At 36.4% G+C, this 16,570-nt stretch overlaps 3 protein-coding genes and 1 long non-coding RNA gene across 4 annotated transcripts; all 4 read left to right on the top strand.

Moving 5' to 3' along the window:
- Positions 1 to 530: 530 nt before the first annotated feature.
- On the top strand, positions 531 to 3,258 carry LOC140841625 (subtilisin-like protease SBT1.7). Its single transcript, XM_073209179.1, has one exon. The coding sequence runs from the start codon at positions 718 to 720 to the stop codon at positions 3,028 to 3,030; it is 2,313 nt and encodes a 770-aa protein (XP_073065280.1). The 5' UTR covers positions 531 to 717; the 3' UTR covers positions 3,031 to 3,258.
- Positions 3,259 to 4,424: 1,166 nt separating this feature from the next.
- On the top strand, positions 4,425 to 4,876 carry LOC140840543 (uncharacterized). Its single transcript, XM_073207721.1, has one exon. The coding sequence runs from the start codon at positions 4,472 to 4,474 to the stop codon at positions 4,715 to 4,717; it is 246 nt and encodes an 81-aa protein (XP_073063822.1). The 5' UTR covers positions 4,425 to 4,471; the 3' UTR covers positions 4,718 to 4,876.
- A 1,348-nt stretch (positions 4,877 to 6,224) lies between these two features.
- LOC140841624 (protein argonaute 2-like) lies at positions 6,225 to 10,913 on the top strand. The gene is given in 4 exon segments (XM_073209177.1): positions 6,225 to 6,728; positions 7,307 to 8,522; positions 9,126 to 10,451; positions 10,453 to 10,913. Coding segments are annotated over 4 exon segments (3,087 nt in total). The 5' UTR covers positions 6,225 to 6,313; the 3' UTR covers positions 10,583 to 10,913.
- A 1,994-nt stretch (positions 10,914 to 12,907) lies between these two features.
- On the top strand, positions 12,908 to 13,903 carry LOC140840542 (uncharacterized). Its single transcript, XR_012120017.1, has 2 exons — positions 12,908 to 13,359; positions 13,631 to 13,903. It is a non-coding gene; the product is annotated as an uncharacterized lncRNA (long non-coding RNA).
- The last annotated feature ends 2,667 nt before the right edge of the window (positions 13,904 to 16,570 follow it).

Below are 16,570 nucleotides of genomic sequence, written 5' to 3'. Positions count from 1 at the left end.
TTAATACTTCAAAATTCAAGTTTTTACCAATTATATACTTTAATTTTGATAAAATTTTATATTAAGCGCGAACTATAATTATTTATTATGTAGAAGAACATCTTATAAACTAATTCGTGAAAAATTGTTGGGGAAATAACAAAATCATCTGATTAAAACTTCTCACCAATTTGGTTTTTATTTCTTGGGAAAAAAAATGTACAAATAAATTTAAATCCTACATTTAAAATATCCCAACTCAAAAAATAAACATATATATTAATGTAAATGAAACGCAAAATTCGAAACTTATGTACAAACATTTGATAATTGAGTAATGCTTTAACAATTATATCGTTAATAGTATTTGAAATACGCATAATTTTATTATGTTATATAGAATTTAAAATATCAATCTTAGTATATATATAATAGAAGTGTGTTTTTTTAGTTTTATATTTTTTAAAAACTTAATTATAATTTTTAATTTATTTTGACAATCAATTCGTGTAATTAAATGATTAATATGCTTGTCTTCTCTTGTTCTACCTATCTGTCCCTCTTTTCCGCTTTGCGTTGCAACGCAATCATTCACATACAGGACAAACTACAAGTGTCTCCCCACTCGCCTCTCAATGGATTCAAAATTCATCTTCTTCAAGCCTCCACCTTCAAGTGCGTTTTTATCCAGCACTATTTAGTACCAAATCCCCTCTTCCCAAAGAATTACACCAAAAAATGGGGAAAAAATTCCAACTTTACATGTTTTGGATTGTGGGTTTCCTTCTGTTTGCGTGTTCTTGCCATGTTTCCGTGGCTGTCAGGGGGGCGAGGACTTATATTATCCACATGGCGAAATCGAGAATGCCTGCCATTTTTGAGGATCATTCTCGCTGGTACGAATCGTCGCTGAAATCGGTGTCGGGCTCGGCGGAGATTCTGTACACTTATGATAACGCGATTCACGGATTCTCGGCCCGGATGACGCCGGAGGAGGCTGAGGCGCTGGAGAAACGGTCTGGGATTCTATCTGTTATACCGGAACTGAGCTATGAGCTTCACACGACGCGGACGCCGTCGTTTTTAGGATTGGATCAGAATTCTGCTATGTTCCCGGAATCTGAGTCTGCCAGTGATGTTGTTGTCGGGGTTTTGGACACTGGTGCGTGGCCAGAAAGCCGGAGCTACGATGATAATGGGCTCGGCCCGGTTCCGAGTTTCTGGAAGGGGGAATGTGAAGTTGGAACGAATTTCACTAAATCCAACTGTAACAGGAAGTTGGTTGGAGCCAGGTATTTTTCTAAGGGTTACGAGGCAACTCTAGGCCCAGTTGATCAGTCCAAGGAATCAAAATCTCCGCGTGATGACGATGGCCATGGCACGCACACCTCCTCCACCGCCGCTGGATCGGTTGTCACCGGCGCTAGCCTGTTTGGGTACGCAGCCGGGACTGCGCGAGGGATGGCGCCGCGTGCTCGGATTGCTGTGTATAAAGTCTGCTGGATAGGCGGCTGTTTTAGTTCTGATATTTTGGCGGCAATTGAGAAGGCCATCGACGATAATGTTAACGTTCTATCGATGTCTCTCGGCGGCGGAGTGTCCGATTACTTTAGGGATAGCGTTGCATCGGGAACATTTGCCGCCATGGAGAAGGGTATCTTGATTTCTAGCTCAGCTGGTAACGCCGGCCCAAGTTCCTACAGTTTGTCTAATGTAGCACCGTGGATAACCACTGTCGGTGCCGGGACTCTTGACCGTGACTTCCCGGCGTATGTCAGTCTCGGAAATGGGAAAAACTACTCCGGCGTTTCGCTTTACAAAGGCGACCCATTACCTGGAAAAATGCTTCCTTTGATTTACGCCGGAAACGCGACCAATGCTACCAATGGTAATCTCTGCATGACGGGTACTCTGATTCCTGAAAAAGTCGATGGAAAGATTGTGCTCTGTGACCGTGGGGTTAACCCAAGAGTTCAAAAGGGCTCCGTCATCAGAGCTGCTGGCGGGGCAGGGATGGTTTTAACCAACACCGCGGCAAACGGGGAGGAGCTTGTGGCAGACGCCCATCTTCTTCCAGCGACGGCGGTGGGGCAAACAACCGGCGAAACAATCAAATCATATATATTCTCCGATTCCAACCCTACCGCCACAATTTTCTTCGAAGGCACCAAAGTCGGAATCCAACCCTCGCCCGTGGTTGCCGCTTTCAGCTCCAGGGGACCAAACCCCATCACTTCAAATATTCTGAAACCCGACTTGATAGCACCAGGTGTCAACATCCTAGCAGGCTGGTCCGGGGCAGTTGGACCGACAGGCCTCGCAGAGGACACCAGGCGCGTGGGATTCAACATAATCTCCGGCACTTCGATGTCCTGTCCCCATGTCAGCGGCCTAGCGGCTCTGCTCAAAGGCGCGCACCCAGACTGGAGCCCCGCCGCTATACGATCCGCGTTGATGACCACGGCCAAAGTCGTCGACAAAAACGGCAAATTAATCGAAGACGTCTCAACAGGAAAACCATCCACACCGTTCGACCACGGCGCCGGTCACGTGGATCCCGTCTCAGCTCTCAATCCTGGCCTCATCTACGACTTAGACGTGGACGATTACTTATACTTCCTCTGTGCATTGAATTACACCTCCAATGAAATCAGCGGCCTGGCCAAAAAGAACTTCACCTGCGACTCCAGCAAGACCTACACCATAAACGACTTCAATTATCCTTCGTTCGCGGTGCCCCTTCCCGCGACCACAGATGGTACCCACGGCAGCGGAGATGGTACCTCTTCGAATACAGTGAAGCACACAAGAACATTGACAAACGTTGGATCACCTGGAACGTACAAGGTTTCGATTTCTACCAGTGAAGCCTTCAAGGTATCAGTGGATCCGGAGGAGTTGACTTTTAGTCAGACGAACGAGAAAAAATCTTATACGGCGACGTTTACCGCTGTTTCCCTCAAGTCGGTGGGTGCTAATGAATTTGGGAGGATGGAATGGTCGGACGGGAAACACGTCGTGGGGAGCCCCATTGCTGTGAGTTGGACGTAGAGGAGTAGTACTCAACCGAAGGGGGAGACTTCTTCAATTCACTTTATATTTTAGTTGCTTTAGTTTCGGTAACTATTATTATTATGTTTAAATCTTGTTCCCTTTATTACATTATCGGAGGAATTAATCAGTCCCTTAAAAGATGAATCTTAAGGTAGAATATTCGTAATTGAAAATCACCTTTTAATGTATTGATTTCGTTACATGTAAATTACAACATTTGGGTTAGTCTTCTTGTTCTAATATCATTAGAGCATGCGTTTCTATTACATTTGTACGGTAGGTGATATATTTCGTTAACAGTAGGAGAAATGTTAAATTATAACATAGAATATTCTCAAAATTTGATTTCAACGGTAGAAAGCTTGTTTGTATTGGAATTTAAACGAAAAACTTTGTAGATCATTTTGCCCGTTCCACCCAAAAACTGTATGTTTCGTCCAAAACTGACATTACCAAAAAACATTCAAAATTGACTACTCGTCTTACTGGGTTTACCTAGAACTCCAGAAATAATTCACGTCTTTTTCATGGTCAAATCAATTTGATTTTATTTCGTGATGTAACGTTTAATTTTCAAATTATGAATAATAAGGATGTTAGAGCATGAGTTGCGGAGTGATTGGGCAGGACAATTATGGGTTATAGAAGTATGTTAGTCAGGTAAACATCATTGGATCAGTTTTGCGTAACAGTTTTATCCGAAAAAATATTGATGTAAAAAATCGAAACTGTAACTACTGATCAAGCATTAACTTGCTCTACTATAGGAGAATTGTTTAGAATTTTGTCAAACATACGAGATTTAAATCATGTTATCAATCATTATGTTTTCAGGAAAAAAAAATAATTTATGACAGGGAAAAAGTTGCCTTAACCACTTAATAACACTATCAACTTGAGTTGAAATAGTAAAATTGATTTAACATCGAAAACTTGATATATATTTTCTTAGAACTTGACATAGTTCCAATTAATCGGGAAATTCGTGGTTCGAGTATCACTCAATTTCGAGATTAAGCCCAAAACAAGAGTGAATGGAGAGGGGGATTTTCCATCAATTGGGCCAGAAAATTATCATCGTAAATCGTAGCACAGGCCCACCCTATCTACCAGGAAAAAAGGGCAAAAAAAGAACATATAAAAAATTAAAAGAAATAAATATGGATATGTTAAAAAATTATAGTAATAGTAAAAGATGAATAAATAAAGCAATATGGATAGATACAAATTCAATCGTGGCTTTCCATGCATTTAGCCTCCGGTCACTCAGAAATGGACACCTCATGCAAGAACTGGCAGCTCCATGATTCGTGTCGCCTTACAAAAAATACGTAATTGTATAATTTTCTTTTTCTCTTTTTTTTTTAAACCCTTATAAATAACACAACTTATTTGTCCAATCTTACCCATAAAAATATCGCAAAAGATCTGAAGAATCATGGAGAAGAAGCAAGATGGTGAGAAGAAGCAAGAAAATGTAGAAGGGTTGCCCGTCGAAACAAGTCCTTACACACAGTACAAGGATTTGGAAGATTACAAGCAGCAAGGGTATGGTACACAAGGTCACCTCCAGCCTCAACCTGGCCGTGGAGCCGCCGCCTCCACAGACGCCCCCACCGTCACCGGCGGTGGAGCCACCAATCCCAAGGCCCAACTATCCACCAAGGATACCAGCAAGAATTGAGCTTGGATTAGTTGATGTGTACCCCTTTTTGTTTACTGTTTTTTTACAATATGCAATCTCGGGTTTTTATTTAATCGGTGCCTTGTGTTCATGTTTTTTTTATGACATTTGTGTGTTTTTAGAAACAAATATATAAAACTACGTAGTTTACCTTTCTTATTTTTTGTTTTTGTCCATTTAAATTTCATATTAAAAAAACAAGCAGAAAATAATAATCCATTTTCAGATAAGAGAAATAATATTTAAATTGTTAATTTTTTCGAAATATCGTTTTGTGCCGATTATGATCTTCAAATTATTTATATAGTTGCAGTATACGAAAATCTAAGAATTATTCGTGCTATGATTATAATTAGTATATGATTTAAATAAAAGATTTAGACATGATGGATAATTTTTTTCATTTTAATTTTTCGTTGATACTAATATATCCAAACTAAAATAATTTTTTAAAAGAATAAATCGGTTTGTTTGGGTAGGAAAAGCAAATTATACAATTCGTCGGCGGTGGGGTGGGGATTTTTTTTATGTTGCTTATTGGTGAATGATTAATTTAATTTAGTGGTAACATCCCGTATAAGGCGTAACCACATTAAGAGACTCAAGTGTTGGACAAAATGTAAATAGGAAAATTTGCAAAATAACTCCGATCAACTATTTATTTAAGAAAATGATCTCTTTGTGTATATTTGAAATTATTTTCTTAATTAAATAATTGACTGAGGTTAAAAATTAAAATATCTCGATGTAAACACCCAATCTTGAAAGTAATATTTTTTCATGGATGACTCAAATAAGAGATTCGTCTCATAAATAAGATCCGTGAGATTGTCTCACACAAGTTTTTTCCAATGATAAAACATGATGAAAGTTGTAACTGAATACAAATCCGCATATCAATAGAAATAATCAAGAGCCAAGTCAAGTTCAAAATGATAACACGGAAGGTATTATACTGACGAATTAAACAAGTACCTTAGCTTTGTTACGAAAACTAGGGTAAAAGAAGTACATGAGAAAAAGAAATGACATATTTGTTGATGTGTGTTTCGAGGACTTCATATAGTAAGTGGACAATTTTTGCCTTGATCAACTCACATTCGACGTATTTAAGTCGTGTTTGTACACAAATCAGGTCTTTTACAAAGAAAATAAAACCATTGATTTGCAATATTTTTTGTGCATATGAGAGAGAGTCTCTTAACGAATTAATGTTACATCTTTATAAAATATAACTCAATATAAACATACTTGGATCAATTTTATTTTTCTTTGTGAGACAAACTCAAAAACCAATACGTGGTCTTTTAGTTAAAATTTTAAAACTAGACTTTTTTAAATGGAGCCCAGTAGTTGGTATTGGGCCTCCAAATATATATTGGGCTCAAACTACAAGCCCTGAGTGAGAATGTTCTGGAAGCCCCTAGTGTAATTGTGTAAACTTGCTCCCGAAGTAAAGCTAATGATGTAATTTCCACGTCGCTTCTTTCCAAGAAACCCACCGCACGACTCCTTTAAAATCTCGATTCTCGTTTCACACCTTATTATTCCAGCTTACATTCAATTTGATACGATTACATATATACATTTACAGCAATGGACGGCGGCAGATCAGGCAACTATGGCCGTGGTGGAGGACGGGGGGGCTTTTACCGGCCTCCAGGTTCCGGCGGAAGAGGATATCAGTATCAGCCACGGCCTCAGGGTCAGCGGCAGTGGGTCGAACAGCCTCCTCAACAAGGAGTGGGCCAAGGTGCTGGAGGAGGGCGAACGGGTGCTGGAAGACCGTGGGGTCAACCTCATACGTTTTCGTCAATTCCGGTCCAGTCTCCGGCTCGCCCTCCACCTCCCCCTCAGTGGGTCGAACAGCCTCCTCAACAAGGAGTGGGCCAAGGTGCTGGAGGAGGGCGAACGGGTGCTGGAAGACCGTGGGGTCAACCTCCTACGCTTTCGTCATTTCCGGTCCAGTCTCCGGCTCGCCCTCCACCTCCCCCTCCCCGCTCATCTTCTGGTATTGATGTTTTTTCCTCTCTTCTGTGGTCATTTCATATGTGGTTTGATATTTTTCTGTTGTCAGTTATATATATATATATATATATATATATATATATATATATATTAAGTTGGAGGAATTCAGAGTAATTGATTTTCAGTGTTCTTCTGTTTTAATGTATAGATTCTTTATTCTCTTATATTTAAGTTACTTGTTTATTTTTAGATTCATGTATCAAAATGCATTGTAGTCTTTCTTATTTTTTATAATCATATTTTGATCTACATTTATTAAATAAATTAGGTGTTCTATGACAAATTTGTCACTGAATTTTTTGTTTCGTTTTGTGCGTTTGCGTTTTTAAAAATGGTCCGGGAATTTCTTTTGGAAAGTAAATTTTGGATGGTGAATCAATATTCCAATATTTATATTTTAGCGTTCTTGCCAAAAAATTATATTATAACGATGGATTGCTAATTTGAGAATGCTTTATTGATGGGAGACATTGATCAGTGGATCGGTGTGTATGAAATGGTTCTTGTTAATGATTATGAGATTTTCTTGAAATCTTATGGCCTTTTTGTCGTTTTCTGCAGATGAGCTGGACATCCCATCGCTCAAGATTTCACCACAGCAGCCACCATCGCCTCGGTCCCTTCCATCTGAAGAGGGAGAGAACCGTATTCAGCCTATTAGGAGACCTGATCATGGTGGACAGAAATATGTCAGGTCCATCAAGCTTATTGTTAACCATTTCCCTGTGAATTTTGATCCACAGAGGACTATTTTTCACTACGATGTGGACGTCAAGCCTGTAGCATCCGATGACAACCGGCCTGTGAGAAAAATAGTGAGGAAATCCGATTTGCGTTTGATCAGGGATAAGTTGTGTTCTGATTACCCAGACACTTTTCCGATCATTCAGACTGCTTATGATGGTGAAAAGAACTTGTTTAGTGCCGTAGTTCTGCCAACTGCACAGTATAAGGTGGAACTTTCTGATGGGGAAAATGTCAAGGGGCGTTCTTATTTGTTTACTATCAGATTGGTGAATGAGTTGAAGCTACACAAGCTGAAAGAATATTTACGTGGGGAACTCTCCCATATTCCTCGTGATATTTTGCAGGGGATGGACTTGGTAATGAAAGAAAATCCTACTAGGCAGCGAATCTGTGTTGGAAAAAGCTTTTATTCGGATTACAAGAAACAGGATGACCTTCGTAACGGAGTTGCAGCTTATAGAGGCTTTAACCAGAGCTTGAAGTCTACGTCGCAAGGTCTTTCTTTGTGTTTGGACTACTCTGTGTTAGCATTTCGTAAGCCCATGTCAGTCAAAGATTTCCTTATAGAAAATGTTCAAGAAATTAACTCCATGGATGACATCAAACGGTATAGACAACTGGCAATCAAGGCTCTCAAAGGGTTGAAAGTAAGAGTCACGCACCGCCCCTGTAAGCAGAAGTATCCCATTGTAGGGCTGGCTGAAAAGGATACTTGCCATAGTTGGTTTGATCTTGTCGATCGCGAAGGCATAAATCCTCCAAGAAGAACGAGCCTTGTTGCCTATTTTCAGGAAAAGTGGGGGAGAAAAATTGAAAACCTAAATATTCCTTGTTTACAACTTGGGAGAGGCAACAAATCAGCAGACGAAGTTCCTATAGAATTCTGTGTCTTGGTTGAGGGTCAGGTGTACCCCAAGGAGGATTTGGACTACACGAGTGCCAAAAAGTTGAAAGACTTATCAGTTGCTAGGCCTGATGTCAGAAGAAGGGCGATCGATGAAATGTTGCAAGCTAGTGATGGACCTTGCGGGTATGTGATAGTTTTCCTTTCCCTTGTGTTGAGTATCTTTGTTGTTTGCTTGAAAATTTTTGACACTGGTTAGTTTTCTACGGGTCCAAACATTTGGAATATTTGGTCTTCGTTTAATAATTTGAAAAATCATGATATCGTGTTCTTAATTTGTTTGTGCACATGCAAGTGTTTATAGGTATCACGTCAGGGCATCAAATTGGTATTGCTCGATCTTGTCTGTGTATATTATGAGTTCATGAATATAGATCTTTAGATTACAGCTTTGTTTATATCATGCGAACGATTTTAGGCAAAAAAATGAATGAATAACATGCAGTATATGTGTGTGTATGATGACAATACCATTATTTATGAACATTTGCCTCTCAAATTACGCAATTATTCCCTAAAAATATTATTCATGTACTAATGATCATTAAATTGTTAGAATAAGTTTAGAAATGACAAAAATGTTGGAATTTCTGGTCTTTGAATTGCCTTCGATTGATACTGCATTTGTATTTCGCCCGAATGGTTATTCCTCGGAAAAAACAATGCCAAGAATCTGGATTTTTCGACTGAGTTATTTCTGAAGTTACTTTTTCCTATTGTTTATGGCAGGGTAGTCATTAGTAATTTTGGAATTCAAGTGGATCGAAATATGACCAAGGTTGCGGGTCGTGTTATTGGTGCTCCTGAGTTGAGAATAGGAGGTTCTCAACATGTGAAGGTGGATGGGGAGAAGTGTCAGTGGAATCTTACAGGTGATAGACGTCTTGTAGATGGAAAATCAGTTGTGCGCTGGGCTTTGATAGATTTTACTGATGGTGAACGACGTGGTAAGCTGGACAAGGAAATGTTCATTGGCAGTCTGAAGTCTCGCTGTGGAAGACTAGGTATCCGTATGGACAATCCTCTTGTATGCCTTCTGGCATCTATGCCCGCATTTTCTTCTGCTGAGAGTCTTGAGAATCTCCTGAAAGATGTAGTTGATAGAGCTAGAAGTAAGAGCAAAGAAAATTTACAACTAATTGTTTGTGTGATGGCTTGGAAGGATCCTGGATACAAGTCTCTCAAGTGGGTCTCTGAAACTAAAATTGGTGTCCTGACCCAATGTTGCTTGTCCTTCAATGTCATGAAGGGACAGGATCAGTATCTAGCTAATCTTTGTCTCAAGATCAATGCTAAACTGGGGGGCAGCAACTTTGAGCTGATGGCAAAGCTTCCTCATTTTGTTGGTGAAGACCATGTGATGTTTATAGGAGCAGATGTGAATCACCCTGCGCCAAATAACTCGGCTTGTCCCTCAATAGCTGCAGTTGTAGGCACTGTTAACTGGCCTGCTGCAAATCGTTATGCTGCTAGGGTCAGTCCACAAGCCCATCGCCAAGAAAAGATATCAGATTTTGGAGGCATGTGTTTGGATTTGATCAAAACTTACACTGGGCTCAACAGGGTTAGACCGAGCAAGATCGTGATCTTTCGAGATGGTGTTAGCGAGGGACAATTTGGAATGGTGTTAGCTGAGGAGTTGCGTGACATAAAGAAAACGATTTATGAAGGCCATTACCAACCAAAAATCACTTTGATTGTTGCTCAAAAGCGCCACCAGACTCGTCTTTTTGGTGAGAGCAGAAATGACGTAGGGGCAACCGGCAATGTGCCTCCAGGAACTGTGGTGGACACGGTAATTGTTCATCCTGTCTACTTTGACTTCTATCTCTGCAGCCACTATGGAGGTTTGGGTACAAGCAAGCCTACTCACTACCACGTGCTTTGGGATGAGAATTCCTTTTCGTCTGATGAGTTGCAGAAACTCATATATGATATGTGCTTTACCTTTGCTCGATGCACAAAGCCGGTGTCGCTTGTGCCGCCAGTCTACTATGCCGATCTCGTCGCATATCGGGGTCGTTTGTTTCAAGAGGCAGCAATGGAGTCTCAATCTCGGTCCCCTAACATCGTCAGCGTCGTCGTCCTCTCGCGCAATTAGCCCTACGTCATTGTCTACTGCCTGGTGTGACAAGAGAGACTACAACCTGCACCCTGAACTGGAGAACGTCATGTTCTTTGTTTGAGCAGCACCACCCTTTTTACTTCATTTGGTGAAGGGGTTTGTGCGTGAATCTAACGGGGTCTTGCTTATCATTTCTTGAAGCAGTCGCATTGAGATCTGAGACAATCAAGCATCCCCTGGTTTTTCCGCCTTGTGTGTGTTATGTTGTCTTTGTGTTTGGTTTTTTCCGCCTTATGTGTGTTATCGAGTCTTCGTCTGTATGGTGTGTTATCGAGTCTTCGTCTGTGTGGTTTGTTGTTTCCGCTTGTGTGTGTTGTGGTGTCTTCGTGTGTATGGATTTTTACCCCTTGTGCGAATGTTTAATATAATATTGTAATATTTACATAGAATTTACTTTTACAGTAAAAAAGAAATCTAAATCCTCGTAAGTACAATAATCGCCGGGGAAAAAAGAAACATTTCTTTTTTCAAATTTTTTACTTTTGTGGTAAAACTAAGAATTAAAATCGGACTTTTAAAATTAAAATCATGATCACTTTCTATTCATCATAAACCAAATTGAATGCGTTAGAATGGTACATTGGTAAATATTTTCTTTTAGCGCCAAATTTATTAGTTTTTATGTTTTATAAAGGATAAAATATATTTTAGTTAAATCTATATATATAAAAAACTTAAATTGACGAACATGTATCAATTAAGTAATTTATAAAAGTTAAAAAGGTGAAGAATAAGAAATGATAAATGAAAAGGAACAAATGTCAATTCATTAGAGGAGTGGGTCTCATGTGAGACCGTCTCACGGATCTTAATCCGTGAGACGGGTCAACACTATCTACATTCACAATAAAAAGTAATACTCTTAGCATAAAAGTAATATTTTTTCATGACCCAAATAAAAGATCCGTCTTACAAATACGATCCGTGAGATCGTCTCACATAAATTTTTGTTTTTTTTAAATGATGATGGAAAAAATATAATTTAAATGCCACAAAATTAGTATTTCCAATTTAAGTGTGTGTGTATATATATATATATATATATATATATATATATATATATATATATATATATATATATTATAAACTTATATTGCACGAAAATCATATCTATTGATATTTCAAAAACCATCATGTAAGTTGGTCTAAATAGAGTCTTGATCCTCTTATTAAAATCCGAATTTGCTCTTGCATTTAAATGCTGACATAGTCTCGATATTTTCGACATGTTTTACTCGATTTGAAAACTTCAACAAAAATCAAAATAAATAAATAGAAAACCCTTTTTTTCCCTCCTTTGCACTATGACCAAATTTTCACCCATCAAAAGTCTACATGAACCAACTCAAAAGATCAAATTTGAATTTCTCTCGACGTACCTCAGTAACTAATGCACATAAAAATGAAAAAAGAAAATTATATCTCCTTTCGGACACTTAATTTAAAAAATTGTATTATAACTGAAAAAAATTAAAATATGTGTTGGATAAATTTTTTAAGGCATTTTTGAAAAATATTCTAGTATAGTTTTTGAAGAAGAGTTAGTCTCATGTGAGACCGTCTCACGGGTCATAATCCGTGAGACGGATCAACCCTATCCATATTCACAATAAAAAGTAATACTCTTAGCATAAAAAGTAGTATTTTTTCATGGGTGGCCCAAATAAGAGATCCGTCTCACAACTACGACCCGTGAGACCGTCTCACACAAGTTTTTGTCTTTGAAGAATAACCGTGAGGTGTTATTTTATGTTTTTTAAAATCATGATGATGAAAATCAAAACATGGTAATTTTGTAAAATATTTTTATAGAATAGTTTTCTGAATGCATATTTGTTTTTAAAATATTAATATATTTTTTTTAAAAAAACTTTTATTAAAATGCTAGTTAATTTTTTTTTTTTTTTGAGATTTTCAAGTAATTCGTGATAATAGAAATGGAGTACTATAGACTATAGTAACCAGCTTGAGTTGGGATTCAAAACTTGCACACGGCTTGTGAACTTCCACGAAAGTGCAATTAATTGAAACCAATGATGGTAATGGCAGCTGGCAAACAAGTCGGTCAAATTTATAATTAATTTCATTCATTGAAAGTGGTGCGGAACTTTACTTCAAAACAAAGATTGTGTCCTCTTGAGTCAACAAAGATGAAGACACCAGTTAATTTACAGCATATATGGGTTGTTTTTCCTATAAAATATTTCCTACCCCATCTTGTGAGATAATTTCACGAATTTTTATTTGTGAGATATGTCAACATTTTTGATATTCATAATAAAAAATAATACGATCTGTGAGACCGTCTCACACGAGTTTTTATCCTAGCAATCTGCATCTCCCTTTTCACTTTATTTTGTTAATGTTGAATGGAACTCCTCTTGTTCCCGGGCATAGCTAGACTGTATTTACTTTGAATTGGTTGATTTTAGATTGTGGTAGGACTTACAGATTTCAAACTGTATATTTCAAATCCATTTGATCGTTTAAATCCACCGAACTCTTAACTTATGCAAATACAACGATGATTTTTGTTTTTTTTTATTGAATATGGATTTCAATTTTCGATACATCATACATGCACAGGCAATACTTTAAGCTGTTAATTCAGATTGGTTCAATCTCAAATCTTAAAGTGTCACTATAAATACTGCAGTCAGTCTCACTATAGGTCACCACCTCAGGGTCCAAGAAAACAAAATCAAGAGAATAAAACCAAAGTTTAGTTCCTCATCTTGCTGAAAATGAAGCTTCTCTTCTTCATTTGGTTTCTTGTTTCACTGTTTCTGAGCTCTTCTTTTCTTGCTGGTGCTGTACTTGCCCCGTCCCCAACTCCAGGTAATATCAGCCTTCTACCTTCAATCACTCTTTTCAAATGTGATGAAACTTTACATTTTTATTACATTGTCATAGATGTAGAGTCGTATGAATTACACGGTGTTTCGATAGGACCCTTTTTGTATTTCGAAAACGGAAAAAAGAAGATCAGGGTAAAACTAGTTTTTCCGAAAGATCGAATCCCGTGGAGGGAGCAGAAATGGTAGTTTTACGTTTAACGAAGGTTGGTATGTGCAGAAATTAAACGAGTAATGTTGGTCTTCGTGTTCAGCCGCAGGATCATGTAATGAAAAGTGCGATACGAGGTGTGGGAAAGCAGGAAACTACAAGAACTGCTTTAAAAACTGCTGCATATGCTGCAACAAGTGCAACGGCTGTGTCCCGTCGGGGACGTTTGGGAACAAGTCGGAGTGCCCCTGTTACAGAGATATGCTCAACAGCAAGGGCACATCCAAGTGTCCTTGAAGAAGTCACGTCTGCATTTGCTTATTCATTTCAATGTTAGTAAGGATCGACAATAAATAAACTCACGGAGGTGTCTTTATTTCAAATTCTTAATCGTGTTTATTTATATTCCTGCTTGAAATCAAATATAAAAAAATTGGTAAGAAATAGAGAATTAAGAATCAACTCAAAATGATAATCGGTTCGATTGTCAATTTGAGTTGATTTTGAATTCTCTAAAATAAATTTATAAGTAAATTTACAGCAACTATATTAAACTAGAAATATATCATGTCTGTTTAAATAAATATTCAATAAATGATATCAACAACTAGCTAGATATACTTACAAAAAAATTACTTGGAATCATAATTATTTCAAATATAAGTGTGTCAGTTAGTAGCAGGGGCATCGACTTGTTAGCAAAACAAGCTCATTGTCACGTCTCTATACCAAAGTGTGAGATATTTGATGTTGTTTAACAATCATAAAATCGAAAAACAACAAGTTTCGAAGTAAGATATAAAAAAACATTCTATTTCATAAATAATTCGTATTTACAATGAAAATTATAAAAAGAAAAAAAAATTGTGGAAGCGTTTTATAACTTAAATAAAATTGAAATAACATAAATAAGAAAATTTTTTAAATGGGAAAACAAACATCTCCTTCACGGTCCCGAAATTAGTATGCTCATCATCTTCTTACTGATCATCATTTTTATCTGAGGAAACATAGTAAAAGATGAATATTTGGAGAAACACTCAGAAATTGATGTTCAATCGCTTATTACGAATAACAAATACATATAAATTTATATGATTCAAATGATAAGCATGTCGAATACAAATAAAAGATAAAAAAACAATTAACAATCTAATGGAACTAAAATTCATATTATTTTCCATGATTAACTAAACAGTCCTTAATTTTAATTATTTAAACTCGGGTTTTTTTCTTCAAATATTCTGATATTGATTCTTAGTCAAACAAGAGTGTGTTTGGTTGATGTGATTAACCAATGATAAATAAATAATCACACTTTTATCTAATATTTGGTTAAAATTTTAAGATATATTAATAATCCTTTTGACTTGGTTTAAAATCTAATGTTATGATTAATTGTTTGATTATTAATCTAATAAATTAGGTGAGATAAATTATCATATCACAAATGATCTTTTTCTCCTTCTCTTATTTCAAAACCCTACTCACACCATAAATTAATTTTAATAAATGTAAATTATAATTATAAATATTTAATTATCTATCAAATTATTTTAAAAATATTTATAATTATTTTAAAAAAACAATAATATTATAATTATTACTAAACTTTATTTAACATTAACATTCAAAATATTATTATTATTTTAATTAGTAAAGTAATTGCATATTCACATATTTATTTCTAATAAATATATTTAAATTAATTTTAATAAATGTAAATTATAATTACAAATTTTTAATTAGCTATCCAATTATTTTAAGAATATATATTTAATTAGCATTTGTGGCATTTTGGTCACTGCAATAAAATGTACAAAATTAATCCATCATTTTAAAATCATACCAAACACCATGTTATTTATCCCCCATACTATTAATCAATATATCTCATTTTTTAATCACTCTAATTATTAATCATTCACTTATCTTATCACACCAACCAAACACACCCCAAGTGTATTCTTAGTCAAACAAGTGTATTCTTAGAATTCAGATTGATCATATATGAGCCTCAAGAAAACTTTGATTTCAGATTTATCAAGAATCAGCAACATAGTTTTCTAAAATGATTCTCGATCAAGAACAAGGATAACGTCCAGACTTTAACTCTAAAAACCCGGCGCCGTCCGTTAGAAATATAGTAATGGCCTATATCGATCCATGTGGGGTGAAATCTTTAGAAACTTAAATGAATGTGGTGAGAGCTCTTAGTAAATCAATGATAAGATTGAGACAGACAGTGCTATAAGTATTTCACAAAGCGTACGGTCCCAATACAATGGAGAGGAGTGGCCTTGAGGATGAACATATGAGATTTGAGGGGATGCACAAATAATGAGAATAATGATGATCATTTGTTTAAGGGGAGGATTGTTGAGAATACAACCAAAGTCTCAAATTAAAAATGCAAGGAGAAGATTATGAGTTAATAATATGGAAAGATATCTCTACTGGTATATGACCTTTTGGATAAACACCAAAAGTAAATCTTAGAGAACTTATGTTCAAAGTTAACATTATCATACTATTATAGAAATAAGTGATTTTTATGTTGAGGTGACAATGCTTACGTCAAACACTCTATTATGAACCAATTATAGATGCAAGTCGTACATATTTTTATTGGTTGTCATATTACTTTAACAATACTAACATACTATAGTTTAGAGCAAAATTAAAATAAAAACTTGTGTGAGACAGTCTCACAGGTCGTATTTTGTGATACATATCACAGGTCGTATTTTGTGATACATATATTTTATTAGGGTCATCAATAAAAAAATATTATTTTTTATACTAAGAGTATTAATTTTTATTGTGAATATCGATATGGTTGACTCGTCTCATAGATAAAGATTCGTGAGACCGTCTCACAAAAAAACTTACTCAACAATTAATGAAAACAATTTTTTTTTCCAGTTTCGAGAGAAATGACACTTCAAATAAACTGAAATGAGTGTTTCACAATTATCTCTTGTTTAATATTATTAAAAGCTTATATTTTAAAGTTAGTTTAATCGAACATAGTATTTTTTTT

This window comes from Primulina eburnea, chromosome 9 (genome assembly GCF_022965805.1).
Source record: "Primulina eburnea isolate SZY01 chromosome 9, ASM2296580v1, whole genome shotgun sequence".
Classification (NCBI taxonomy): Eukaryota; Viridiplantae; Streptophyta; class Magnoliopsida; order Lamiales; family Gesneriaceae; genus Primulina; species Primulina eburnea.
The sequence above is the reverse complement of the archived record's forward strand: the minus strand, read 5'-3'. Positions and strand labels throughout refer to the sequence as shown.